This window comes from Pomacea canaliculata, linkage group LG5 (assembly GCF_003073045.1).
Source record: "Pomacea canaliculata isolate SZHN2017 linkage group LG5, ASM307304v1, whole genome shotgun sequence".
Taxonomy (NCBI): Eukaryota; Metazoa; Mollusca; class Gastropoda; order Architaenioglossa; family Ampullariidae; genus Pomacea; species Pomacea canaliculata.
In genome coordinates this window covers 4227969-4254696 of record NC_037594.1, presented here as the reverse complement: position 1 = coordinate 4254696, position 26728 = coordinate 4227969, and the positions used below count along the sequence as shown (strand labels likewise).

At 39.1% G+C, this 26728-nt stretch overlaps 2 protein-coding genes across 9 annotated transcripts in view; both read left to right on the top strand.

Moving 5' to 3' along the window:
* The window catches only part of LOC112563732, a 49178-nt gene extending 41824 nt beyond the window's left edge, over positions 1–7354 (top strand). For all 4 annotated transcript variants that reach the window (XM_025238003.1, XM_025238002.1, XM_025238004.1 and 1 more), the window contains one exon: positions 201–7354. In XM_025238003.1, the coding sequence (XP_025093788.1) occupies positions 201–2362 (2162 nt within the window). In that variant the 3' untranslated portion in view covers positions 2363–7354. The remainder of the gene's footprint in view (positions 1–200) is intronic.
* A 1618-nt stretch (positions 7355–8972) lies between these two features.
* On the top strand, positions 8973–26700 carry LOC112565399 (integral membrane protein GPR155-like). Of its 5 annotated transcripts, none has more exons than XM_025240836.1 (17): positions 8973–9361; positions 12251–12560; positions 13131–13296; positions 13589–14044; positions 14449–14563; positions 14708–14867; positions 15159–15314; positions 16114–16197; positions 17295–17497; positions 17907–18000; positions 18559–18802; positions 19272–19600; positions 20452–20550; positions 21004–21068; positions 21415–21456; positions 23180–23320; positions 24270–26700. In XM_025240836.1, exons 2-17 carry the CDS (start codon positions 12321–12323, stop codon positions 24484–24486), a joined length of 2811 nt encoding a protein of 936 aa, XP_025096621.1. In that variant the 5' UTR covers positions 8973–9361; positions 12251–12320; the 3' UTR covers positions 24487–26700. The 5 variants fall into 5 exon arrangements, with proteins under 5 accessions (XP_025096621.1, XP_025096625.1, XP_025096624.1 ...); XM_025240838.1 differs by lacking the exon at positions 8973–9361 and adding an exon at positions 9658–9840; XM_025240837.1 differs by lacking the exon at positions 8973–9361 and adding an exon at positions 9658–9851.
* Positions 26701–26728: the final 28 nt, after the last annotated feature.

Here is a 26728-nt window from a genome sequence, read left to right as displayed (position 1 = left end):
TATGCACTGTACAAATCACACATTCATTATTTAATTGAAGCTTGGGTCATCATAGCAGAATATAAAGGAAGGTCTAACATTGTCAAAGAATAGCAGGAACATCAGATTAATATCCCAGAAAAAAACGTTCATCATCTTTCATTTGTTTTCCTTGTTTAGGATGCATTAAGATCATATTTAATCTTTTTTTTCTATTGCAGAGGATGCTGACTCAGCTATCAATACAAAAGAAATCATCTCCTCCATTGTCACAGCTGCAAATAAAAAGCTGAAGCTACGACAGCAAACTAAAAGTTCTGATTCCCTTGACCTTGACTCTACCTTTAGTCAGCTTGGCAGTGACAGCACTCTTTACAGCCACAGTGGAATGGATGCCAGCGACTGCAGCTTCAGGGAACGGAACATTGATGCTGCTGTGCAGAGGGCTACCATACTAGCCAAATCACAGTCCTCATTGAGTTCATCTCGTAGTGCCTCAGAGGAAGTATTGGATTCACGAGCCACAGCACCACTGGCCACATCAGAGCCAGATTTTTTAGACTGGGATGAGCGGAGACACTTCGGAGGCAGGAGTCGACATGTTGCTGAGGATGTTCTGCTAGAGCATAGTGATGAGGTGGAAGTGGGAGGATGGGTTGGGCGAGAGACCCTGGATTGGCTAAAGCGCCTGGAGCAGGAGGCTCGAACCATCAGGCGTCTGGAGGAGCAGAGGCAGCGGGACATGGAGAAGCGTCGACGGCAGCAGCAGGCAATAGAACGGGAGCTGCAGCGCTCACAGCGTGACCTGGAGATGGAAGATGCTCACACAGTGGAGGACATTCTTGCCTGGAATCCCCAGTCCCAAGACACGTTCATGGCTGGTGCTACCAAAACAAGCACCCCTCTGGCATGGATTCCAACTTCCACATATCAGCCCACAACACCCTCAAGGCCATTGCAAGAGATGGCACAGCCATCAATGTTATCAACAGATGTAAGATCAGTAGCAACTGTTATCCCCAAATCTAAAGTTGAATCAAGTCAGAGACTTAGCGGTGGAGGGGGGAAGTACTTTGTGAGTGTGGCCAATACTCGTAATCATAACATGACTCATGCATCATCAGTAGAAAACATGTTAGATGCTGTAGCAGCATCTCATGCTTCACGTACTGGCTCCCTTGAGAACATGCTAGATGGCCACCCCAGTCATGACCAGCAGCAAGGGGTGGTCGGCAAGGGGTATAATGCTGGGGGCGTTCCCCGTCACGGCTCACTGGATTCACTGTTAGACATGATAGACCGACATGAGCATCACCAAGGAGAGGCAGCCTCTTCTGACTCCGAGGATGGGTCTGATCTTTTGACCAGCCTCACAACCACCTTCGATCAGAAGCTGCAGGTTCTTCTCAATCCAAGGTACCGTCTAACTTCTCGGCACACTCGTGCATCAGCCCCCAACAAAGCTTCTGGAGGCTTTGGCCATGGTGACCATGTTGGAGTTGGCCAGCCTGGCATTGTGCAAGGTCAGGAAACCCTTTTGATGGAAAGGGAGTGGAGCCGTGGGCGAGAGCCAACCTTTCGTGATCCCAGCTTGCACCGTGGCCCACGGACTGATGCAAAGGTGGGCATTGCATCGCGCTTTGAATGGGGACCTAACAGCATTGCAACATCAGCATCTTCTGGCCTAAATGGTGCAGCAGCCTCCCGTAGAGTACAGATGCCTGACTTTAGAAATTTTTCATCACGAGCACTTCGCCTGGAAAACAACTCTGGCAGCATTGCTCTCACACAGCCCCGAAAGCTACCTTCAGCAGAGAGCACTGATGGGCAGTCTGCACCGGATGCCTTGAACAGACCTGTTTGGACCAGAGACACCATCACCAAGTCACAGAAAATGGAAGTCAACACTGCCCTGGCACGACGTAGCCGTGAGATCAAATCTAGTGTGATCAGAGATGCTGGGAAAGTTGGACTGCAAACTCTTGGGACAGGGCAAGAGGCTGTGGACAGTAATCGTCAACAAGAATCTCAGGCTTCAAAGAATTTCACTATGGCTCTAACAAGCTCAGGATCAGGTGCATCATCCTCTGGGGCAGGGAAAGGTAAGCAAGACATTAAAGAAGATAACCCTGCATCGTCAAGAGCCAGGAGTAAGCGCAGACACACAGTTGGAGGTACCGCAGACCTGGAGCACTTCAAGGCACTGGTGGCCATCTGTGGTCAGCCTTCGGACCCCAGGCCATCAGCCTGGGATCAACTGCAGCCAACCAGCAAGGAGAACAGCAACCATGACCGAAGCCTTCTGTCGTGGATGAGGAAAGAAAGACTTCGTGGCAGCACTCCCAATCTGGCTAACCTAGGTTGCCACGATCCTGCATTTTGAATATTCATCCTAACTTTCCTTCCACTCCTGCCAGTGCATGCCAGCATGCAAAGCTTTCAGCCAAGATTTTTTTTTAATTGGATGAGAGAGAATGTGTGTGCTTGCATGTGCGTGGAGATTATTTATGAGTTTTTTCCCCCATTTGATGCTGCTTGTTATATGTTGACTCGCTCACAAGATGAAAGCCTAAATCTTCTAAAGACTACCGTCTTATTACAGAGACCACAGTGCAGCCTTTACTGCCATCACTTGTTAACAGACAGTGCTTCCTTTGTACAAAAGTTTGTGACAAATGTGAAAGATGTAGTACTACTGCTTCTGTGGTGGGATCTTTATTTTTGCTCGAGAGAGAACTGAGCTTATTGCTTGAAACAGTAGCTATAACTAGTATGCATGTTATTACCTAGTGTACAGGACCAGGGCTTACCACTTGCATTTGCAAAACGTTCATTTTACCACACTTGATACTTCTAGCCTTCTGCTGTTCTTAGTCACAAGGCATTAGTTTGGCATAAAAGTCTGTCGTCAGACAGAGCAGCAGCATCTTGAAAGGCAGTTGTACTCCAGAATTCCACATCAATCTTTCACAGGTGTTGCATTTCTAATGACATCTAATGAAGATGAGCTTTCTGTGGTGTGATGCCACAATTTCCAAATGTGATTTTCATTCAATTGACCTGGCTTCAAAATGGATGTTATTCATGTTGCTCTTGTGACTGGACTTTTGTCGTATCATCATGTTTTAAAGGCATACCGGCTACCACAGTGTTGGTGACAATCAAACCACACATCTCATCCTTCGCTGACTAGAAGTATTGCAAACTGTGTGGCATACCCTCCCTCTCCCCCCAATCTGCCATAGGCTGCTGACACCAGCATGACATGTCATGGAGTGTAGTGTGATATCTAAGGCATATCAACATTGCTGAGACATCATCAATTTACAAATGTAGTAAGATCGTGGAGGCATATCATTAATTCTTGCAAACACTTGAATCAACTGCTCATTACGTAGTTTAAACTTCAGAGGCATATCTTCATCAACTGCTGCATCATTTCATTGACATAGCTGTTTGGTGTGTTGTTGCACTTGCGGGTGTTGTGCCTTCTGTGACTGGTCTTTCAACTCAGCCACCACACCAAGTGTGTTCAGTGCGAGAGGAAATGTATGCTTAATGTGTGTGGAAGGGAAATATCCTATGTGTGGATCATGTGGATATCCCATGTGGAAAGAAGAAATGTTTATGATGTCAGGTAAAAAAAAATATACAGACTATATTGGTAATTGTTTTTTTAGAGCATTTTGGTTTGTGTTTATATTAATGGTTGTTTATATACAAATATTGATCAGTAGATACTGGCATTCTGTAAAATGCATAAGCTTTAAGCATGACTTAAACTTAGGACAAAATTTGTAGAATTATTTTTTGACTTTGCAATTTACTTCCCCAAGAGCATTATAACTTTCCTTTATGCTAAAGTCAAAAGTACAAACTTCATCAACCTTGTAACTTGTCTTAGTGTGTGTGTTTGGGGGGGGGAGGTAGGGTAGAGGAGAAATATTAACAGAGCTGACTCCATCTAGAAGTCTTTCAAAAAAGTATTTAAAGCAAATGCACTAAAAAGTGATTTTCCAGTGTTGAACACTTCAAATTTTCAAACTTTAATAAATTTAGTTAATGGTGTTAAAGTAATTAATACACTTTAAACTTTAAATCTGTGTGAAAATCTGATTATCTACACTAGTTCCAGCGGACAAGGCTTTTGAAACTCTACCACACCATTATTGTATTAATTGTTTATATTGTGTTGATGATCTGTTGGGGTTTTTTGTTTCACATGTTCAAGTAAACTGTAAAGGATAAAATACAGCATTTTTGTGTGACTTAAAATTCATGTGTACTTGGTGACCGAAAGCAAATGAATGCACATTTGTCATACATTTGGGACTTGATAGTCTTCTAAAATATTCCTTTTAAAGAGTGAATGATGGACAGATGTTAACCCCAACTTATGACACTAAAACCCAAGATACCCTGAAAGGTTCTGATGTTCATTTTCTCTGTTTTGTGCTTTGTGCTGTTTGTAGACAGCCTGCATGTCTTAGAGTCAACACCCAAGTTTTTTTGGTATTTCTTTGTAGTACAGCTTGCATCACTTTAAGCATTTCACAGTCTTTTAAAGTTAATTTTTGCTGGTTGACATTTTTCTTCTTTTCTGCATACAAAAAGTTTTAAAAAAAATTTTACTCTTGTGAATGACATCAAGATCAAGTTTTTTGTGAGTGGGGTAGAGGGCTGAGAAATAGCCTGTATCTAGGAGTGTTTATGCTCCTACATACATGCATATGGTCTTACAATACAAAACAACCTTATTCATCCATAAGGGCAATTCAAGATGGGCTTGTACTAGATAATACGTACATAGACATGTTGAAACAATTTCTCTCTCACACACACACACATTCTCAACAACAGTAGATACAGTTGGTGACCTTAGGTCACAACAGGCTAGTAGAAGATCAGGCCAGTACAGTTTATAAGGTAAATGGCATGTGGCATGCACTTGTGAAAGTGGTTTTTGAATGCACTTGGTTCATTTTCTTCTCCCCTCTACCCATACCCATGAGGTTTTTTTCCCTCTTCTAATTTTGCCTGTGTCACAGGGTGCAATCTTTTGGGTTTTTACTCCCTATTAATGAGCAGGCTAGTTACTGTTGAGAGCAAGACTACACCAAGTGAATATCAGAGGTTGGGTAATTAGACATAAGACTTTGATGTTTAACAAGGATGCATCTGAATAGGTGGATGTCACAGTTTTCTACCAGGTAACATCATCTCTTCTTCTGTCTGGAGTTATGGGGATTCAGTGTTCCATGCTGCAGATTTATTTAGAGATTACAGCATTTAAGACGATATCTGTGTTAACATAAAGCATATTATTGGATGTTGGTATAATTTGTTATCAATGCTACTTTGGCCAGTTGTTACTGCCACATACTGATCAACAAAACTTTATACACAGTGTTTCAGAACATGAAGGTTACAATGCTATTTCAGTGGTTGCACAGAGCAACATGTTTACAATGATGTAGTTCTACTACATGATTTATCTGTTGACTGATTGAAAACAGAAATCCCCTGTCATTAGTTTGTTAAAGTGCTGATGTATCTTGATGATCTAGCAGTATTTTGTGCATGATAGAAAAAACGGGAGTTATCCCACCATCGCTTAACTTAAATGCGTGTTTTGTTTTTTCTAAGAGTTTTGATAGATTATTTTATAAATAAAAACATTACAACATTATCAGTATTCGTTGAAATATCCAGTGGGTTTTAAAACAATTTCTTATGCTTTTTGCTATTGGAAGCCATTTCACTTCCTATAGTGGCTAGAGTGAATTCCACTAATATATTCAATGCAAAACATTTATCCTTTGGAGAAGCAGCATCCAATTGAGAGACAGTAGGTCCGATAAACACTTTGTTTAGGTGAGTGCAGTTGTAAGTTTTCATTTGATATACACTATCTTGTACTTGTTGGCTGTCTCTTCCACACAATAAATACCCTTGTAAGGACTGCAGGTGATAGGGAATGTTGTGTGTGTCTCTGTCAAAGAAGAGATCCATCATGTACAAACGTTAAGTCATTATGACAAATATTTTTGTGGATTTTCTTCTTGTACCATCTTTAAACATGAACAATCATTTGTGAATAGCCCAGGAAGACAAGCTTTCAGTGTATTGATTTATGAATGATATGGCCAAAATCTGACAAAATTTCTCATTTATGCCAGAAGCAAAAATGTGTTTATGAAATCAGAATATCTTGTTAGGATGAAAACTTTAAAGACTACCAGACATGAACATCTTTGTAACTATGTTGCCATAAATATTATCTGCTGATTCTGTCCTGTAAAACTTGAGAATGACTAGTGTATTTAATAATTATATATATTTTTTTTATCAATTTAGGATTTTTCTGTCTGCCACTTTCCTTTTTCCCATGAACCTGTCAGTACCTAATTTTCAAAATAAAATTGCCAGTTAGCCAATAAGTTCTGACAGATGATGCTACTTTTAAGTTATATTTATTTAAGACTCGCACAAAACAAGATTTTCTTAGCAAAATGAGCTTACAGAATGAGAAATTTATAGAAGTTTTTGTTGTTGTTTGTTAAACAACGAAGTTACAGATTAGTCGTCATGGAAACAGCCAGTGTTTGTTTACATCACTTTGTTGTGTAATGCCATGTGATTTAACATGGTGGGTAAAGCATTTACAAATGTACAAATCATGCAGAAGTGAGATCTGGGCAGTCTGAATTGTACTCTTACCATATTTACATAATTAAGCAGGTAACCTGTCCAACTTGACCATAAAATGATTTTTGTGATAAGACGTGAGATCTCTTGCTGTCCTGAATGGAAGGTTGAATCAGATCAGTCCACTTTAAAGGAAATTTTGTCATGCTGGAAGGGACATAACTATTGCAGGCTGTATATATATATTAAAAAAGTCTCCTTCTGGGAAGAAATTGCATAGTCGTTGAATGTAATTGCATATCCCTTCCCCAACTTTTTGTTTTAGAATTTTTGTGAATACATAATACATGGCCAATACAAATGTTACGTATTGTTAACAGTTGGAAATTGTAAAATGTGGACTGAAAAATTGACAGTTTGATCAAGTAGTGTTTATACTTGACATGGAATGTTTGAAGTGTATGCCGTTTAACATTCAGTGCAGCAGCTGTGAGATTTCGAGATATACTAGGCATATTGATTGCTTGTGCTCCCATTTCTAATGTAGTCCGGTAATTCTTCCGGCACCACACCCACCTTGTCCTGGCTTTCTGCTGTCTTCGGTCATTTCACAGTCTTGGCTGCTGTCTTATTCCGCTGTACAGAATGAAGAAAAAATATTTCATGCAAGGTTTGCTGAAATGTGTTTCAAGTGCAGTGCTTTGAAATAAAAATTGGTTGCACTGAACAATGTCTTTTTTTCTTTAATGAGCTAGTGATAATGAGTGCATATTATTTAACGTGGAGCAAAGACAACAAAACAGCACATGCTTTTGAAACAAATACAGTTTACTTGAAGTTTTGTTGATACATCTAGTGAATATTCTATTCGCTAGGGAGAAGTACAATACAAAATAAATTTCATTAATCAGAAATGTAGCCGGATTGACGACGTCCCTCGCTAAAGGCCGCGTAGCGCCAATCAGTCTGTTCCTCTTTGGTGTTCCAGGGAAGAAGACGGAAGTTCCCAAGGAGAATTTCCCACTAAAAATTCTAGCTCTCGTTTGTCGGATGCGTTATTTAGTCTCTTCCTCGCGTTGTGTTTTCTTTCCTATCCACCACGCACCCGAACTCAGCCGACCTTGAGTCCACAAAAGACCCTGCTTTTCTTTCCCAGACTAAAGTGTTCTTTTCGTCGGTACATCAGTTCCACTAAGGTGACCAGACGTCCCGCTTTAGGCGGGACAGTCCCGCTTTTGACCTCGTGTCCCGCCTGCTCATCGGGCGGAACGCCCAATGTCCCGCTTTCTGGCTTTCTGGCAAGTCCATCAAATGTCCTTGTTGTCTTTAAAAATCACTTTATTCGGCGTTCTTTGACGGTGACGACACCATCATCGGCACGTGTCCCGCTTTCGCCCCCGAAACGTCTGGTCACCGTAGTTCCACGGATCTTCATGTGTGTTTTCTCTGCTGCTGTATCACAACTACACAAATCTCACTCGTTCTAGTGGAGTGGTTCTTAACCGGGGTTCGATCAAACCCTAGGGGTTCGGTGAGTCGGTCTCAGGGGTTCGGCGGAGCCTCCGCCACGGAGGTCAAGACACACCCGCAATTCATGATGACACCAAAGAAGGGTTCGGTGAATGTGCATATGAAACTGGTGGGTTCGGTACCTCAAACAAGGTTAAGAACCACTGTTCTAGTGATACACGTTCACCTATTTCACACGACGAGGACACGTACGTACACGTATGACACGCTAGCATTCGTTCGGACTAATCGTTGCGCTCACACAGGTAAATAAGTTCATTATATTTATTGACATAATTTAAACATACAACTACTATATCTATTCTAACCTACCTAGTCTACTAGAACCTAGCATCTAACTCCCTGGGGTGGGGAACGAGGGGGTTGAGTGACGTGAGCCGCTTTCCAGCGTGACCTAAACACCTTGCGGCATAGTACTTCTCTCGAACTCCAAACCAAAGTTTTACTGGTTTTCCAAGCAGGACCAGCCGCCTTTCGGTAAACAGGTGGAATCACTGACTTTTGCCTGCTGTTTATACCGGACAGTTTGGGTGCTGTCACCCGCTCGTGGCGGGGTGGATGGAAGAAGCACTATCAGCGGTTCACGCTGCCGCTACACAATTATAACGCTTAAAGACGTCAAACGTCCCGTTGTGTTGTTTCTATATTGAGAGATTTGTGTTCGTCTTAAGAGAGGTGCAGCAACCAGAGGCTGATCTCTGATCACAGACCTTCATTTATGTTGTGAAAGGTCCTCTCTTTTTATTCCTGCATCTTTCCGTCTGCTGTAACGTTGAACGGCAGGGACCACGCACGCGGACTGCGCATGCGCTCTCTGCCAAGGGTCAATGTCGGTACTTCCGTTTGAGGAACTTTCAGGGAGACGGCATCAATATGCACGTCTAGTGTGATGCCCGATTTATATATTGTTTTCACGGCCCAACTATTTCTGGTTACATTATTTTTAAGCACTGTATATTTTTATTTCCAAGTACAGTAAGTTTTTTTAAAATTAAACCACCCTGGAAAGTTCCTCGAACAGAAGCAGAAGTTCAGTGACCTGACTCCGGTAGGATCGTCCTAGCATCGCGTGTGTGTGTGTGTGAAAGATATATCTGTCATTGCATATCGTATGTCGTTTACATCTGTCAGCACGTCAAGTACAACGGGAGGATGTTTCTGGGCTCATGGCAACCCCCTGACATAATCATTGACTGTATCGAAGGTAAGACGTTCAAATGCCATTTGTGTTGGTGCGGCATGTTTGAGTATGGAAGTCAACAAGCGTTGGTGATTGTATTTGGATTCATTATGTAATCAATAAGGTATGCGTTTTTGAAGCAATATTGAGTAATTTTCTCATTGAGTAATTAAATACCTTGATTGCTTAAAGACCAACTCTAAAGACAGCGATTTTTTTTTTTTTTTTTGTTGCTTTTATGTAAACCTATAAGTCTTCACACCAAACATTGTAATCTTCATCCGGAGGCAGAGACTAAAACTCTTTAAAAATTTCCGTAATGGATGGGGGAAGAGGAAGCTCTTTCATCATATGATCATAACGCATCCATGTAACCGAAAGCAAGTACATGGGGAAGATCGAGAAGACGTTTCCCCTGTTGTAGGAAGTAAATTCATGCATAACAGTAATAGTGTGATGTTACCACTCATCTGTCGACTTGCACTGTCGCGAAACATCGCCAGGTAGGCTACAGGTATCATCATCATCATAAACTTTTTTATAAAATCATCTTTGTCTCATCCCACAGGACGTTAATGAAAATTTTCCAGCCATCTTATCATACTAGAGGTGCCAGTGATTCTCAGTGATTCCCATTCATACAGTGTAAAGAGTTTTCAGCCCCCTCTGATGTGTTCAGACACTGAAGATTTGTTTTTTTCGTTTTTAAGACCCCAATATTGGAAGTTTTATTGACAAGTTGCAGAAAGATGTACACATCAATGTACATATAATATATGTATTATTAATATTGTGATCAGTAGGACTTGTTGGAAGAGGGTCTTTTTTTATTGACATACTTTTGTGCATGTAAAACTGTTTCCCTGATATTAAATAACAATGATGAAATATCAGCTTTTATATGTCATTTGTGATGAGACTTTAGATCACTCACATGATTTATCTACGTTTCTTAGTGACAGGAAGTGTAGGGTTCAGAGTCACACTTTGTTATTTTGATTTCTATTTTCGTTCTTCTTCCTTCTGGAGGGCTGTTTAGCTAGATGACTCATAGTCATGTTGATTATATCCCTTGTGCATCAAAGATGACAAGTTTTACAATAGGTTAAAGAGGACTGATGTTCACCATGTATTAAGTATGTGCCACTTGACAAACTGTTAAAGTTTGTTGCACTGCATCTTAGTATTGAACTACTGCTGACAGAAGTTTCCTTGTTGGTGAGAAAAAAAGATTTATGGAAGGCATACAGGCAGATAATGTTAGCTCATATATACCTATGGGTGATAAATGCCCTATTATGAATACCAGATGACAAACACTTGGTAAGACTGAGAATCTGATGCCATAAGATTTTAAGTTAAATTGATACCTGGAAACAATGTTGTTGAATATTGTACAATGTTTGATGTGGTGGCTTTATAAAACTGATTATTGAAGGAGTAAATAGATAAAGATGAAGTCAATGCAGGCAAGCATTGCTGTCAGAATTTTGATCTTTTACAGATAAGGATGATAAAATAATAAATTATATCAAATATCCCCATCCCCATCAATGCACTGTATGCAAGAGACTATTAACAAACCAAAAGTCAACTATACAAGACACAAAAGTGTCAGCTGATGGATGACACCATAGCAAACATGAACATGTGCATGGATGAAAATGAACTTAGGAGTGAACAGAATAGTATACTTGGTTATACAAGATATTTTTGAAGAGGTTTATTTTGAGGCCAGATTTGAACGTTTTGAACACAGACATAGTCTAAAGGAGAATGAACATCTGCAGAATTTCCCCCTTATGATGTGTGGTATAGAGATGTGTTCAACACAAGCAGACTGAAAAGACTGATTGGTGGTAAGGTATCAGATATGTTGGGACAATGCCACATGACAGTGTGGTGATCATGTGTAGTCACTGTTTCACCATGTATGGTGATTATGTAGTAAACAGTGTTTCCTCAAGTTGACGAGGAGTGATCATGCAGTGACAACTAGAATCGTCAAGGTGCAGGCAGGGGATAGCGAGAGCAGGACATCTTCAATTAATTTTTGATGACCTGCCTGAACTGGAACATCAACAGGAATAAACTCTATTAAAGGGTTTCCAGAGAAGACATCACAGCTAGAGCTGTGAGACTGTAAGTCCAGCCCTTCCTGATGGTGTCATTTTTTTTTTCTCCCCCTGAAACTATTTGCAGAACATAGATATTTTAGAGGAATGTAGCCAACAGGGTGGAAGCATCTTTGTGCTTATCTAACATCTGGCCCACAATCTACAACAAATTCCTGCTGGATGCATTCAGCCTTTACATTGTCTCTGCAAGTAAGCCTTTGTTCTGGACATAACTTCTCATCCTGGAAAACAAAGCTGTCAGCAAGTACTTAGCTGATGATTGTAACAAGTGTCTAGAGCAGGGGTCTCAAACACGAGGCCCGCGGGCCGAATGCGGCCCGCGAAACATTTTTGTGCGGCCCTCGACCACGTCCGCGGTGTATATGCATGTTGTGCTTGGTGATTAACTCCCGCAGTGAAAATTACCCCCGTTATTAGTGACAGAGACAACGTCAACTTATTTTAATAAACTAAACTGCCTGTGCATGTAATAAACTAAACTAAATGTAATTAATAATTATAAAAACTTTATTTTAGCATTTAACTGCAGTGACAGTAGTGTTCGTAAAATTTAATGAAAAAACATTTTCTTTTCGTGGTGCGGCCCGCTGACTGGCTGTTACTTTCTACTGCGGCCCACATGCTAATATGAGTTTGAGACCCCTGGTCTAGAGTAAATATCAGGTGGCATGAAATCTGGATCTTTAAAAATAGTGAGAATATAATAACATATTCCTTGCATGTACAATATTACAATATATCATTGATTTTTTTTTTCTGTTTGAATCATTTTCAGGAGGTGAGGAGAGGACATACTAACAGGAAGAGCTCAGTCACTCCTACTTCTTTTTCACTCTTCTTCTCCCATGCTTCTTAACACATCAACCATGTCTCCTTCGAACAGCACTGGAACAAGGGACAATGTATCATTTGACAATCTCTATCCAGCGATCTTGCAGTGCTTTGTAGTAATTGCGAGCGGATACATTGCTGGGCGTACAGGACATGTGACTGTTTCCCAAGGTCGTGGAATTGGGACCTTTGTGTCCACCTTCTGTCTGCCAGCTTTACTGTTTCGCTCCATGTGCTCTATGGACTTCTCACAGGTTTAGTAGCCTTTTGTTTGAAACATTTTTTTGCATTTGTTTGAGGACAACTTAAAAAATGATGGAGGTAAGGGCTGGGGGTTGAGAAAATCCAAGAGCACTTGCATTATAAGAGGAATTGGTGGGGAAAATGTGCTTTGAATCTGACTTGAATTTTGTGAGAAAGACACAGAATGGAGGGAAAAGGACAATGACTTTTACCCCTGAAGAAAATAACCAACATCCACATTCTTCAAGCCTTATAGTATCAAGGACAGAAAGTATATGCAGAACAAAGTTGGTTGGTAGGGCTGCAACAGCACATTGGGTATATTTATGTTATTTGTTGTAAAATGATTTGTATTAAATGAATGCATATGCACACAAACAAACAGAAACCCTGAACCCTCCCCGCACTCAAATCGTCATCATGAACTCAATTAAATGTAGAAAGATGTAAACTCAAAACAGAAAATAGTTAAGGTTTTCAGATAGTACATAACTTTCTGATAGCATTTTTGTTATAATGACTCAATGTATGCACCAGGGCTCAGAACTAACCAAAAGGCAACTTGCTCTGTGTGTTCTCAGGTCAGCTGGATGTTTCTTTTGTCCATTCTAATTGCCAAAGCCACCGTCTTCTTCATTGTTGCTCTTGTCACACTTCTAGTTACACGAGGCTCCAACTTGGGCTATGTGGGAATCTTTGCAATTTTCTGCACACAAAGCAATGACTTTGCCGTGGGATATCCTATTTGTGAGTATTGTAAGGATGTTTGAATGTATTTTTTGAGTGCACATACAATTGTATGTTCTTGAAAGGAAGCACAGATATAGTTTATACAGTGTTATATTTGTGTGTGTTAGTTATATGAATCAGTTTTGATAGCTCATCTGCTTATAGATTTAACTGTGGGCAAATGCACTTGTTTATGCATGTGTATAAACAGTTTTACTTTGGGGATTGCAATAAGTTGCACAGCTGTTGACATAAAAGACAGTATAAACCACATGTACTAATTTTTTGTTCATTGCTTATTTGTCTGTAGTACAACCTCTGTACCAGGAGACTCATCCCGACTACCTGAACTATATCTACCTCATTGCTCCAATCTCCTTATGTATCCTTAATCCTTTTGGCTTTATTCTCATGGAAATACACCGCAGAAAGCTGGCACACCAAATAGATGCAAACAAACAAGAGCATGGGGATGCTACAAATGGTTCTGCTGGGGTTGACCATTCCCCAGAACGTCGCTGTTCACAAGTCAGTCAGAGGCACAGCAGTGGGTCAGAAGGTGGCAAGGGGACATGGCCTGAAAGCGATGGGAGAGGTTCTGGTAACAAGCCACAGGAAGAGCCCAGTCTGGTGAGAGGGGTGCTGCACGTAGCAAAAGGCGTGTTTCTGAATCCAATTGTCTTTATGACTGCCATTGGCATTGTGGGCAACTTCATCTTTAAACAGAAAGTTCCAAGCATTTTAGATGACATCCTTGTTGTGCTTGGTAAGTAGTTAATCTTTTGTGTGTGTATGTGTGCATGTATATATGCAGGTGTATATATGAATAAATGAACATCTCATTGCCTGTTAGAGAAAAAAAACAAAAGATTTTGTATACGCATTTGTATGTTTGAGTATAAGAGGAGAGAGAGAGTGTATGTGTACAGCTGTGTATTTTCACATGGGTTTGTATGAAAGCATACCTGTATGTACTGATTGGTTGGTTGTGCATATATCGGATGAACAATTGTAGAGATTTAAGTTGCACACCTAAAGGAGGCGAAAACATTGTTCCCATAACATCATCAAACAAAAAGGACTTCTCAAATTTAGTGAGGATTTGGGAGCAGAATTCTTCAAGCAAAAATAAAGGATTTAACCATAATTTTGTTGCTTACATCCTAACAGGTAATGCCTTCAGTGCATGTGCCCTTTTTTACCTGGGTCTTTGTATGGTGGGGAAGGTGAGAAATCAGATGGGCCTACCTCTGCTTGTTCCACTGATGCTGATATTTGCCAAAAAGTAAGTAGCCAACTGTTGGTGCATTTGATCTGGCAGTGAAAGTCAACTGTCTTGCAGGATGTTTCTTTGTGTGCTTCAGTTGTTGCTGAAATTGGTGGCTTTGCCTGCCTTATATTTATTGCCAGGGTTGATTTTTTGTTGCAGTCTGCTGCTGCCCTTGGTTACCTGGGAAGTTATAGGGTGGATTGGTGTTGACACTAATGCATCCCAGTCGCTGAGCATGTATGGATTTCTCTATGGCACATTCCCTACAGCCCCTTCAGTCTTCTTGTTTGCGTCACAGTATGGAGTAGCACAGGACATTGTGAGTCTCTGTGTGTGTCTGTATATGTGGAGAGAATGAATGGAAGAGTGCATTCATGAGTGTGTAATTGTGTGTTTGAATCTAGGTTTCTTTGTGCATGTATTCATGTGTGGGCCTAACTACACATAAGTGTACTTTAGTCTATTAAAACTACATTAAACATTCATAACTATTACACACAATATATATAATTTGTATAAAATATTCCTGTAGGTATAATAAAGCACTGGGCACGACTGTGCATGTGATTCAGGCCTGAATGCTAACCAGAAACTTTGCACACTTGTACAGGTGGCCACAGGTATGGTTGCAGGAACATTTCTCTCTGCTCCACTGATGTTTGTGTCAGCGAAGATGATGACAGTGGTGGTAAACAGTGACATGGACTTTCACTCCCTGCTGCTCAACACTTCCTTTGACACCAGCATTGTAGGCATCATCTGCTGTGTGAGTTATCTTTTTGAAACTTTGAAACTGTTACATCTTTAAGCTGCACTACTCCCTGTCATGACTGACATTTTAAACAAACTTCTTTTTGAAGATGTGTTTCTCAGATATAAATTAATCTAAAAGTTTCTTCCAGATTAAATAAACTTGGCTGTGTTTATAAGTTGTCTCAGGGATGTATTCAGATTAACAAAATCTGATTAATATTTTGGGAAAAATCAGCTGAACAAGTTCAGGTTTTGACATCATTGTAAGGCCTCAGGCAGTGTGAGAGCTTTGTGCACATGATCTTGAGGCATTACCATAACAATAAGCCAGCTTTTGTGTTATTGTTTAAAATAAGAGGTATTGCCCTCTTTTGAAAAATGCAGGTGAGAAATCCAGTGTTCAAAGGTTTTTATCTTGTAGACAGAATGCTCCTATTTACCTAGAGTTTGAGAACAACTGTCTTGTAATTAATTCAAATAATTGAAATGAATTTTACACTCTGGTAGGTTTTTCAAATGTGTCTGTGTCTTATTAGATTATCATGGTGGAGACTTGTAGTACAGCATTCATTATATGTTGTCGATCAACCAGTAGTAGCTACGAATAATTGTAATCAAGTCTGTTTATAGAATGGCTTGAGTAGATAAGTTGTTTTCTGGTTATGATATCAGTGTAGGAGCTTACATCAGGTAAGTTTCCTTGAGATGGCCTTATACACCACAGGTAATGGATGCAGCCACAGCTCATAGATATCTATTTATGATTTGTATTTATCTCTATTATTTAGCTATATCTAGAATTTATACTTCAGGTGTGGGTGATGGGTATCTTGGTGATGAATGGTCGCTGGAGGCAGGTACCACATCGGTTCACAGTCTGCCTGCTGATCGCTCAGGTGGGTGGATGTCTGTTACATATACAGTACAGAGCTGTGACCAGAAATTGCTGATTTATAATATTGCTGCAATATTAATAATAAGTATTTACAAGGTGTCTGAATACCTGTGCAAGAAACTGCAACTAACAGGCAAGATTTAACAGAAATAATGATGAGGAAAGTGCTTCTTGGGTGATGATTTAAAAGCAGATTTAGAGAGCAGAGAATGTCTGATGTGAAAAGCAAGAGATTTCCAAAACTTAGGTCCAAAAACAGATAACAAGGGATAAACCATGTGAGTGGTTTTTGAATTGCTTATGATAAAAAAGACTTGTATCAGACAAGGAGCAGAGGGAGCGAGAAGATTAGATGGAAAGTTGAGTTCATGAAGGTACGCAGATGCCGTCAACCCTGTTAGGTTTTGCAGTAGAAACAGTCAATTTCACATTTTACATTTTATTCTTCCACAGACAGTTAATTTTACATTTAAACTCTTTTCAGTTTGATTATTTGTGTTTTTTAAAATTATGTGTAAATGTGGTGTTTGAATTTTTTTTCCAATTCATTCGATTATTTGTAGCTGCAAAACCACATTTACTCATTGTTTGAGCAAGAAACTCTGAATTATGAAGAGTTAATAATCGTGAAGCTCTGATTTGTAGTGAAAATTATTTAAAATCTATGCGGTTATGTATATCTCTTTATAGAATGTCAGTGCTGGCTAAATTGATCAGCGTTGATGTGGGGTGGGGTGGGGGGGAGTCAATGACAGGAGCTGAGTTAGGTAAATAATAGAGTTCAGTGGTCAGCACTTACATCTACCATTTTGATGTGACCAGCACTTACATCTAGCATTCTGGTGTGACTAGCACTAAAATCTAGCATTCTGTAGTGTGCAGGCTATGTTGGTTTGGTTGGATGGAAAGATAGTTATGCAGTCTTTTCATTTTTCTCTCTTGGTGTCTGATCCTCCATGAACTAATGGAGTAAAATTAATATGGATGTCAATGTGCCTTGTAGAAACAATATTTAAGTTGTTGTCTGGAAATATAAACGATCTTCCATTAAAGCAGGTGTGGGATGTGTAAAAATCTGCTTTTGTTTTTCAAAAAAAGCTGCTGGGATGCATCGGAATGGTGTGCTTCCGCCAAGTTGCAGTGAAGTGGCACCACTATGTTCAGTTCATCTTGTTGCTGGTTGGTGTGTTTTCATCGCGGTGTTGGACGGCTGCTCTGGCACTGGCTTTGTGCTTACTTCATGTCCGCAGCCTGTGTTTTGTGCTGAGAATTCAAGTCTGGCTCTTCTTCTTGGGCTTTGGGTGAGTGTTGCTTCCTATAACTTTATGTCAAAACTAGAAACACTTTCACAGACAGCCCTTAGATTCTCAAAAAAAGTCTTCTCTCTTCCCCAGCATTCTTCATCTCACTGTCTTGCTTTCCCCTAGTTTCCTATGTGCCTCATGGGTGAAAAAAACCCAAAAAACTTTATAAAATACGATAACACTATGATCACAATATTACTCATTCTGCAGTATCATCATTGCCTTCTGAAATCCAAGATATGTGTCAGTTCATGAAGAAAGAAAAATCATGCTGGACTCAGAGAGTTGACTTGGAAGGCCTTTGAGCAACACCATTTTTATGAATAGTTTGGAAAACTTAGGTCCTTTGCTTCTGGGCTTATTCAGAGGTAGATCTCCAGGCTAACTGATGTGTTCTGTGTTTCAGGCTTCCAATTGTCCTCACGGGGCTTATGTTCTTGTTAGGTGCCCACAACATTGTAGACAAGATTGACCCTTCCTTCCATTATGGTTTTCTGCAGGTGCAGTAAACATTCCTAAACAACTGTACAATTTCATAAATACATTTTTAATAATTGCTTTTCTCAAATGTGGTTAGTTTATAAAGTTGATGGAAATAAACATTTATAAAATTGTTCCTAAATAGTTTGTAACTATCTTCTGATTAATTTAGTTCCGTTGTTGAGGAGCATACAAGCATGCAAATAGAGCTGAAGCTAGATGTTTGTGAATTTGTAAAGAACTAATATGTGTAATGTGCTATTTTGATGAACACACACATGAAAATGACATGATAAAAATTTATATGAAAGATTTTACTCAAAATGTGTAGAGATTGTGTACAGTGTGTTGAGCCTGGTCCTGTTCTTGTATTCTAAAACAATTTCTTGTCATTATCTTATTATTAGACTTTATTTTTATTTGGTGAAGTTGTATATTTTCTTTTCTCCTTTCACCTTTTTAATCATCAGCTGCTTAGAAGCATAAAATAAATTGAAGATAAAGATATTAGTTTTGAAGTATGGTTGTGACATATATAGATGCCTTTCTATGTGATGGGTCACTGGCTTTTGTTGCAGTTGATATTCTCTACACTGGTGTTGCTGTTATCACTTATTGTAACAGTAGTGTCAGTTGTTGTATGGCAACGTAAAGCCAGGCATACTTCTCATGCACGCTATGCTTCCCTGGCATCTAATGCATCTTCACAGTCTTCAGAGAGAGGAGTCAGCATCAACAGTGCTGAAGCGAAACCCAGTGACTCATCTCCATCCACAGAGCAAAAAAATTACCACTCTTGTGGCACAGCTCTGAACTGTGCTAGTAAGTGAAGAACATTCAGAGTAGGTAACTTCAAGCTGAAACATTGGGAAACATTGAAACATCACAGTCATCAACAGTTATCATTATGCACAAGAGTGGTTTATGTTGATGTCATTATCGATATCTAGCACTCTTCATTATGTGTCCCACACATGACAGTAAAATGTTATGTTTGTCAGATATATGTTTGTCGCACAGCACCCATTTAAATTGTCTACAGTGTCATGCATAGAAAGTTGTCCTCAAGGTATATTATTGGTCAACATGTTTATAAAAACTTGCTTTATCCAAAGAAATTTATGTCTAAAAGATTTCAGCTATATTTCCAAGTGGTTGATTGCCATAAAAATCAGTATCAGCTAAAAAAGGAATAAATGGCTAAAATTGTAACTCTTTGAGTGTAAACTATAATGGGATATTTCATTGGAGATCTTAGTTTGATTGATTCATTTATTTTTGGGTTTTTTAGGCATCAGCATTGAGGATCTTGTACCGTTTCCCACTGTGGAGGAGACCAAGAGTGTGAGCAGCGATGGCTGCTGCACAGAGGACCATGGCATGATAGATGCTGGTACTGCTCCTATCGATGAACGCATGTGCCTGTTGGGGAGTAGGTGTGACACCCAGGAGCGCATTGCTTGCCGCAAGCGGCTTCGGCGTTATGCAGCCATGATGCAGAGTCTGGCAGAATCACCTCAGGATGTGGAAACTCGCACATCTACGGAGGCTATACAAGAGGAGTACCAGTCAACCCACCATCTCCTTTTATTGTTGCTTCTGACCTTATCTATGTTTATTGTGAGTTATTTCCCATCAGCCTGTTTGCTGTATTTCCCCTTTGCTAACTTCTGGGCTAGTATTCCTGATAAATGAACATTTACCCTAGCGATTAGTCTGTTAGGCTGGGTAAATCTACTACCTACAGGTAGTAGTTAAAATCATATATTCATGGTTTTTGGGTAAACCTAACCAAACCTTGCTAGCGGGCTATTTATCAGCTGGGGTCTCTATGGATAAATATCTCCTTAATAGGTTTATTGTTATTAGATTTAATGAGTTAATGTGTCAATAGAAGGAAACTTAATATCTCAATTGACATTACACGCTCCCCACCCCCACCCCTCTTATGAGTCACATTCTTTTTGTTCCCCATTGCTCATTTTGTTTCCAAATGAGAACAAAATTAATATTTGGTCAGTGTTAAGGTGGGACTTGACATCCTAAGCTTCCACACTTGATTTTTTTTCTTCTTGTTTTGCTTTTAGTCTTCTTGCAATCTTGACAAAAGTGTATATGCCATCTCACCCTTTTTTTTTTATAGGAATTTTCACAAATAACTTCACTTTCTCAGTGGCTGATGAATTGAGAGTTTGTCTGTTGAATGACATTACCCAGTGGTGCCCTAGGCAATTTATGGAAATTTTACGCAAGTTCATTTCTGATCCACATGTTCTTGGTATAAGTTAAATTTTTCCCAAATGCTTTTCTTTGCATCTTTATTTATGAGTTGTTACCCCTGGCATGTATTTGTTGTTATAATCTCACAATATATTTTTGTCATTTAAAGTTTATTCTTGCACTTGATATGAGTTTCCTTTTCTGTTCCTCTGAATGCTTTGAGTTTATTTCCGTTTGTATTTCTGCAACAGGGTCTTTTCCTCTGCACTTGGAAGATTTTCAATCAGCGAGCATTTAGTGGAATCTATGTAGAGCTGGAGTTCCTGGACAGTGTTTTCAATTATGGACAGGTATGTGTTGGTACATATTAATACATGTTGATATGGTGATTCATCAATGACTGAAAGCCAAATGAGAGACAGAAGAAAAATGTATAAATGAAGATACAATGGGAGATTGAAGTGTGTATGGATTTCTGTGACATACATCTGTGTATGAAATCTTTGCTTCATTATATAAGAGGCAAGTTGCAGATATCTTCATTGTTCAGTGGCAGTCTGGTGGCACAACGGTTATCCCCTGCCACCAATACAGTGAACTTAGACTGTCCTGGGTTCAGCTCTCGACTTGAGCAGGCTGTTCTTTCTCAGCATGTGACATCTGTTTACAGGGCTGGCTGTCTTGTCATGATATAGCCTTAGAGGCTGACTAGGCATAAAACACCAATACCTTCATTTGTTCACATACTTTTTGTCAAAAGTCTGGACTTTTTTTTTTAATCAGTCTTGTTTTTCTGTCTGCAGTCATTCCTGGTTTTTACTGTATTTGGTTTTGATACACGTCTCATCTTCTCGTCACTTGTTGGAAGGTATGGATTTTTCACTTCTCTCCTTGACTTTTGATAACCTTGTTTCACCTCTCTGAAACCTAAACTGATGAAAAAAAAAGTAGCATGTGGTTGGCTTGCTTAGGAAGGCGAGTGGCATGACTCAAAAGGAGGATCCATGAAAGGTGGCAGGACAGCATGACTTGCAGTAGTTGGTTGCATTACTTGCCACTCATGCTAATATTTCTGTTTCAGCATTCTTGACCGACATAAACTTCTCAGCCAAAAGAAAAAGAGCAGACGATTCCATGGGGGTTAGGGAAAGGGAAACTGGGAATGTCTGATGACAAACTGTGTGTCCCACTCTTACTGTACTGTTTATTTTCAGATTTCTTTCTAAACGCAAGTGGCTGTGTCTAACATATGTCAGGTAACCCTTGTTGAGAAAAACCAGTTTTGAGCCATGACCTGCTTCCTGTCTTGTTTTGAGATCATGGATTTTCTAGTGCCACCCATCACCTTACATGTTTGATATTTAATTTACTGAATGCAGTTTTCCTTTCTTTTAATTGCAGTTAAAATTACAGTATTATTCTGTGCAATATTGTTTTCCAGCATTCTATTTTGGCATATAATACCATCAGTCACCATCTTTATATTTAGTGTTTATATTTTTGTCATCATTTACCATTAAACTCAAGACAGAGGATACGCTAAAGGCACACCTTATCTTCAGCATGTTTTTCATGCTATTTTGTTATGCCATTTCTATTGCGCACCAATTTTTGTATACATTTCATGTCACCCTTTGCAACTGTTGTGTACCTTCTTGTTCTTGATATCAGTCTTGCATATGGGAAAAATTAGGATAAATGTTCATGTGGGAATTGTTATAAGGTAAATTGTGAGAATGTATTGTTAGGTTGGAGAAATATATGTGTGTATGGGCACATGGATATAGGCCACTGTTGATGATATATATATTATGTGTAAACGACTGTAAGAATGTATAGATGATTGTAGGAGTAAATATGTCTGACAAGACTAATTGGATTCAGAAATCCACATTTGGCCATCTTTTCCTCTTTAAAATGCAGGTATTTGCATTGACTAAGAGTTGGTTAGTGCTACTGGGATTGTAATTGGGAGTGTAAGTAATTTTAACTGTGACCATAAATGTAACCATTTTTGTTTCCTGCCTGTGATTTGGTACCTTTATTTAGCCATATGATGGGAACATTGGCTTTATGTGTTCTCATTGTGCATGCATGTTCTCATTGGCTTATGGAAGGCTCAGCGACAGCTCAAGGTCACACTGGAAATCAAATTTATGTGTTCATTGGCTGCTTTCCTTCCTGTTATGCTTCTGAATGTCTGCTGGTTACAATATTTTTTAATACTAACCAGAAGTCAGCAAATGGTTACTGCAGGGAAATACTCCCAACAGAGGGAAGGGAGGAACAGTGTTCATGAAAAAATATTAAGATTGATGGGGTTAGCACAGAAAATAGCCTGCTACAAAGTTTTAGGTTCACACAATCTAGTAATATAGTAGTCATATTAATGTAAGATTAATGTACTAAATTTATAATGCTACTGCAGTATTTAACCATCTATCTTGTTTCTTTTGGTTACATATTTATTCTGGGTGTGAAGGACACAAGAGGTTTAATTTACTGTTAACAGTTAGATGATGATAACAATAATCTTAAATCATCAAATTTTTAAAAGTGACAATCAGCTGTAACAAGCGTAAGTATGTTGTGATGTCCTCTTTTGCTAAAAGGGGTTTTTAACACTTGTAGTGCAAACACAGTCATGACCTCAATAAACAATACAGCATTTTATAGTGCAAGTAGACATTTCTGTCAAGAAATTAGCAGCTAAATGGATTATCTCTTAACGTCGGTTCCATAGCAAAAAGGTAGGACAAGCAAGACATCAAGTTCTGTCTACTTTAAAAAGTATTAGTTTATTATAAATTCATTTTCAGCAAAATATCTGTGGAGAATTACATACCTGGTTAAATTTTTGCACAAAAGAGAAATTTTTATTTTGTTCGAGTGTAGACACACATGCCTACATACTCAGATTTTGTTGCTGAGTGATTCTCTGCCTCTGGCTGCATCATGAACATTTCGCTATTTTTGCAGGATACGCCGATGGTTGTACGGGGCAGAGCTTGTTCACCTTCCCAAACCTTGGGAGTTAGACCATGAAACACGCACAACCTGTCATCAGTTCCTGACTTTCCACATCCAGACCTGTCGGCAGCAGCTGTGCAAGGATCACAGGTACCTCATGGAATCTGAAAATGACTGTATAAATTTAAGATTTAAAAAAAAAGCAAATAATGCTTTTACTTCTTGATAGTCAAAAGGTTATATTTGAAAGATTACCTTTATGGTTAAATGTGTTTGTGTGAACATGTATGCATGTACACAGCTTTCCACACACATTTTCCTTTTCGTGCATGGTGATTTGTCGTTGATTTTGAGTCAGCATTTAGGAGAGACTCTATCTTGTTGTAGGGGACTCAGTTTTTAGATTTTTTTTTTAAAGAGATTTTCTTGGAAAACTGACAGCTTTTAAAAAAGCTATTAATTTGTGTTGGTGATACATCAAGTTTTTTACTACACAGGTTACCAACGCAAAGGATTTATTTCTTGCAGCACTCAGAGAGAGAGAGTTCTTTTTTAGATTGTGTGTGTGTTGTGGGGGTGGGGGGTGGGTGTGTGTGTGTGTGCTGCATGCAAGTATGTTTCTGTGCCCATAGGCATTTACACATGGCACCATTAAGTGCCCATACAATAGATGCATGCATAGTTTGTTAGTCACTTTAATATGAAGACAATATTTTCAATCTTCTAGATGATACATAAATAGTGTATTGCTAGAAGATTACTTGTGAAAAAAAAAGTTATATTTTAAAAAGTAGGATGGGAAAGTGCCATGGCCCTTTTATGATCCTGGGGTGGGGTGGGGGAACTAAATGATGTCACAGTCATGAAAGGTTTAGGTTTGGCAGTAATTGAAACTAGACAATAAATTGCCACAAGTCCGATTGGAAACTGTGAAAGGAGAAAAGAGAAGACAACTGTGGATTGGATATTAACCTGAACAATTGTGTTTTTTAAATTAGCGAAGTTGTGAAGATGAGAAACCTTTAAAGCGATTAATATTTTTCGTTACACAGGACAGTAGTCTGCAGTTTTCACCTTGATGTATGTCATTTGTGTGCAGGTTCCGGCTGCAAAAGTTCCAGAAAGTCTTCACAGGGTGTGAACTGTGTGACTGGCTTCAGAAGGCTGGACTGGCAGCTGACAGATCAGAGGCTCTGGCATATGGGAAGAGGTTATTACTAGGACGTGTTATAACCCATGTAACAGGAGAATATCATTTCCATGACAGTCCTTACTTCTACAGATTTTTGGACGACAGTGATGACAACAACTGCTAGGTGGTGGGAGAAGAAAGATTTTTAGGAAAAGAGGGTTATAGACAGAATTGTTAACCTGTGTGTGTGCACGTGCAAGCATGTGCGTGAATGCTGTGCCATGTCATGAAATATTTAAAATCCCAACCAGAGATCTGCCATCAACTGAGTCGGAATCTTCTAGCTGCCAGGATTAAATTATCTTTCCTCACTTCAGAAACAGCAGTTGATCAAGAAATTTCCCTGTGTACCTCTGTTATCTTGTATCCGCAAGAGCTGAGAAAACTGCCTGAGCGTCCCAGTATGCTGAGGAAACATACTGAGTGAAATGCCAATCAGCATAACCTGAGTATCTTGGTGAACTGAGGAAACATACTGCATGAAATTTCTGCCAGTATAACCTGATATATTTTCCATTGTTTAGGCAGGCAGGGTTATTGGACAGTCATGTCCAGCAAATGTGAGATATAAGAAGAGGAAACGACACTCCAGTTTTATATAGAGTCTAGGACCAGAGATGGGACCACTGGAGTGACACACAAGACAAAAGTTTTCAGAGAAGCAACTTTAATGGAGTTTGGAGGAAATGAGGACTTCAACAGTAATTTATTCTTATATGAAGAAGTCTAGAAAAAGTTGGCAAAATCCTTCATATTGATTATGATGGATGACTAGGTTAGGGTGTCTACACTCTTAAAACTGCACAGAAATCTCAGACTTTTGGATTGTGAAGGTTTGCATTATCTCCCTTTTAAGGTGTGGATTGGCCTCCCTTGAGACCTGTATTTTTCTCATCTGCTGAAATCCTTATTAATCAGTTTTCCAGTATTCTGGCAAGATCTTTCACCGATTCGCATATCAATACTCATTAGAAAAATTACTGTAAAGTTACCTGCTAAAACAGTTTCTGTTTTCTTGGCCTTATTGTCAGCAATGACGATAATCATGCTTGAGACTCTGCTGTGAGTTTATCTGCTACAGTCAACATAAGTTTACAAGAAGATGGATTTTTGGTTCCTGACATTTTATGTCCCTTTTAGCCATTTTTGGCTCCCATCCATTTTTGGTTTTGTAAATTTCAAATATAAAATCTGAACAGAACCGTCTTTGTAAAGACAGGTTACATGCATTTAATGTTCGGCCCCTAGAATGCATTTACTGTTTTCATTAATTTAGGGGATATTTTCATTTTAAAAGGACATTACTTTAGTGTTGCTGAGGTCACACTAAGTTATCTCCAGCTTGCCATTACCATGACCAGAAGTAATTTACTGTGTATAAGGGTTTTGAGTGAGCCATGAGTGTACACTAATGAAGGTTCATCTATGCTGTTAACAGTTCCTGCAAATGCATGCAGTTGATGTAAATTGTCAATGCAGAAAATAGCAAGTGGTTTATCTCTACTACCCCACCTCTAGAAAAAGAATATTCAGTTCTTACTCAGAGCAAGATTAATGATAAAAATATTTTGCATGTACTTTTAACATGAAACATTTTCCCAGTGTCAACAATAGCTGTAGTTTGCTCAGTGGAGATAGAATTTCCTTTTAAACATTTTAAGAAATTCAGAGGTTATAGAAGGAGCTGTTAGTAGTGTTTTATGAACAATTTGGAAATGTGCCATAAAGTTATAAAGAAGATAGGGTAGATCAATTTGACAAGCTGGCATTCCCAATTCCCTTCATGAAAAGAAATGAAATGAATGCTGCACATCTGTAGATTGTCTAGATCTGAGCATCAACATCCATCATCCACTCTCCTTACTGGTTCACCATTACTGACTATATAGCTAATTAACTATCCACACTAACTTTCAAATTCAAACTTGACTTTTTTCCCCCTCCAAAATAAGTGATTTCACCCAGAGCTGGATGGACTATGTGCTTGTGCAATGTATACATGCGAAAGTGAGGTAGAGTGAAATTGTGTGTAGAATTATGTCTATATTGTTGGTTTTCTCCTAAATGTGAAATGCTCCAAGCATATCTTTTGAAAAGTGCTATATATTTATTATTACTCTAGTACATGACTGATGTTTTAACAACCAAGTTGCTTAGAATTATCTACCATGAAAGCCACATCAACATCTGAAAATGTAAAAAGGCTGGCTGTTTACCCTTTGTAACTACAGCAGCATGCCTTCATTATATGCATAAAACATTGTTTCAAAATTGATCTGTGATTATGTCTAGTTTAAAAAATAATTTTCTGGGAAAAATTAAAGTTCTAAAAACGTAAGATCATTTGTTTGGATGTTTGTTTATTG

Bases quoted from the DNA above. Each gene is read 5' to 3' on its own strand.
- LOC112565399 (XM_025240836.1), top strand. From the start codon at position 12,321: ATGCTTCTTAACACATCAACCATGTCTCCTTCGAACAGCACTGGAACA. The intron at 14,564-14,707 runs GTAAGTAGCCAA...TTTTTGTTGCAG, and splicing joins ATGCTGATATTTGCCAAAAA to TCTGCTGCTGCCCTTGGTTA. The intron at 14,868-15,158 runs GTGAGTCTCTGT...ACACTTGTACAG, and splicing joins ATGGAGTAGCACAGGACATT to GTGGCCACAGGTATGGTTGC.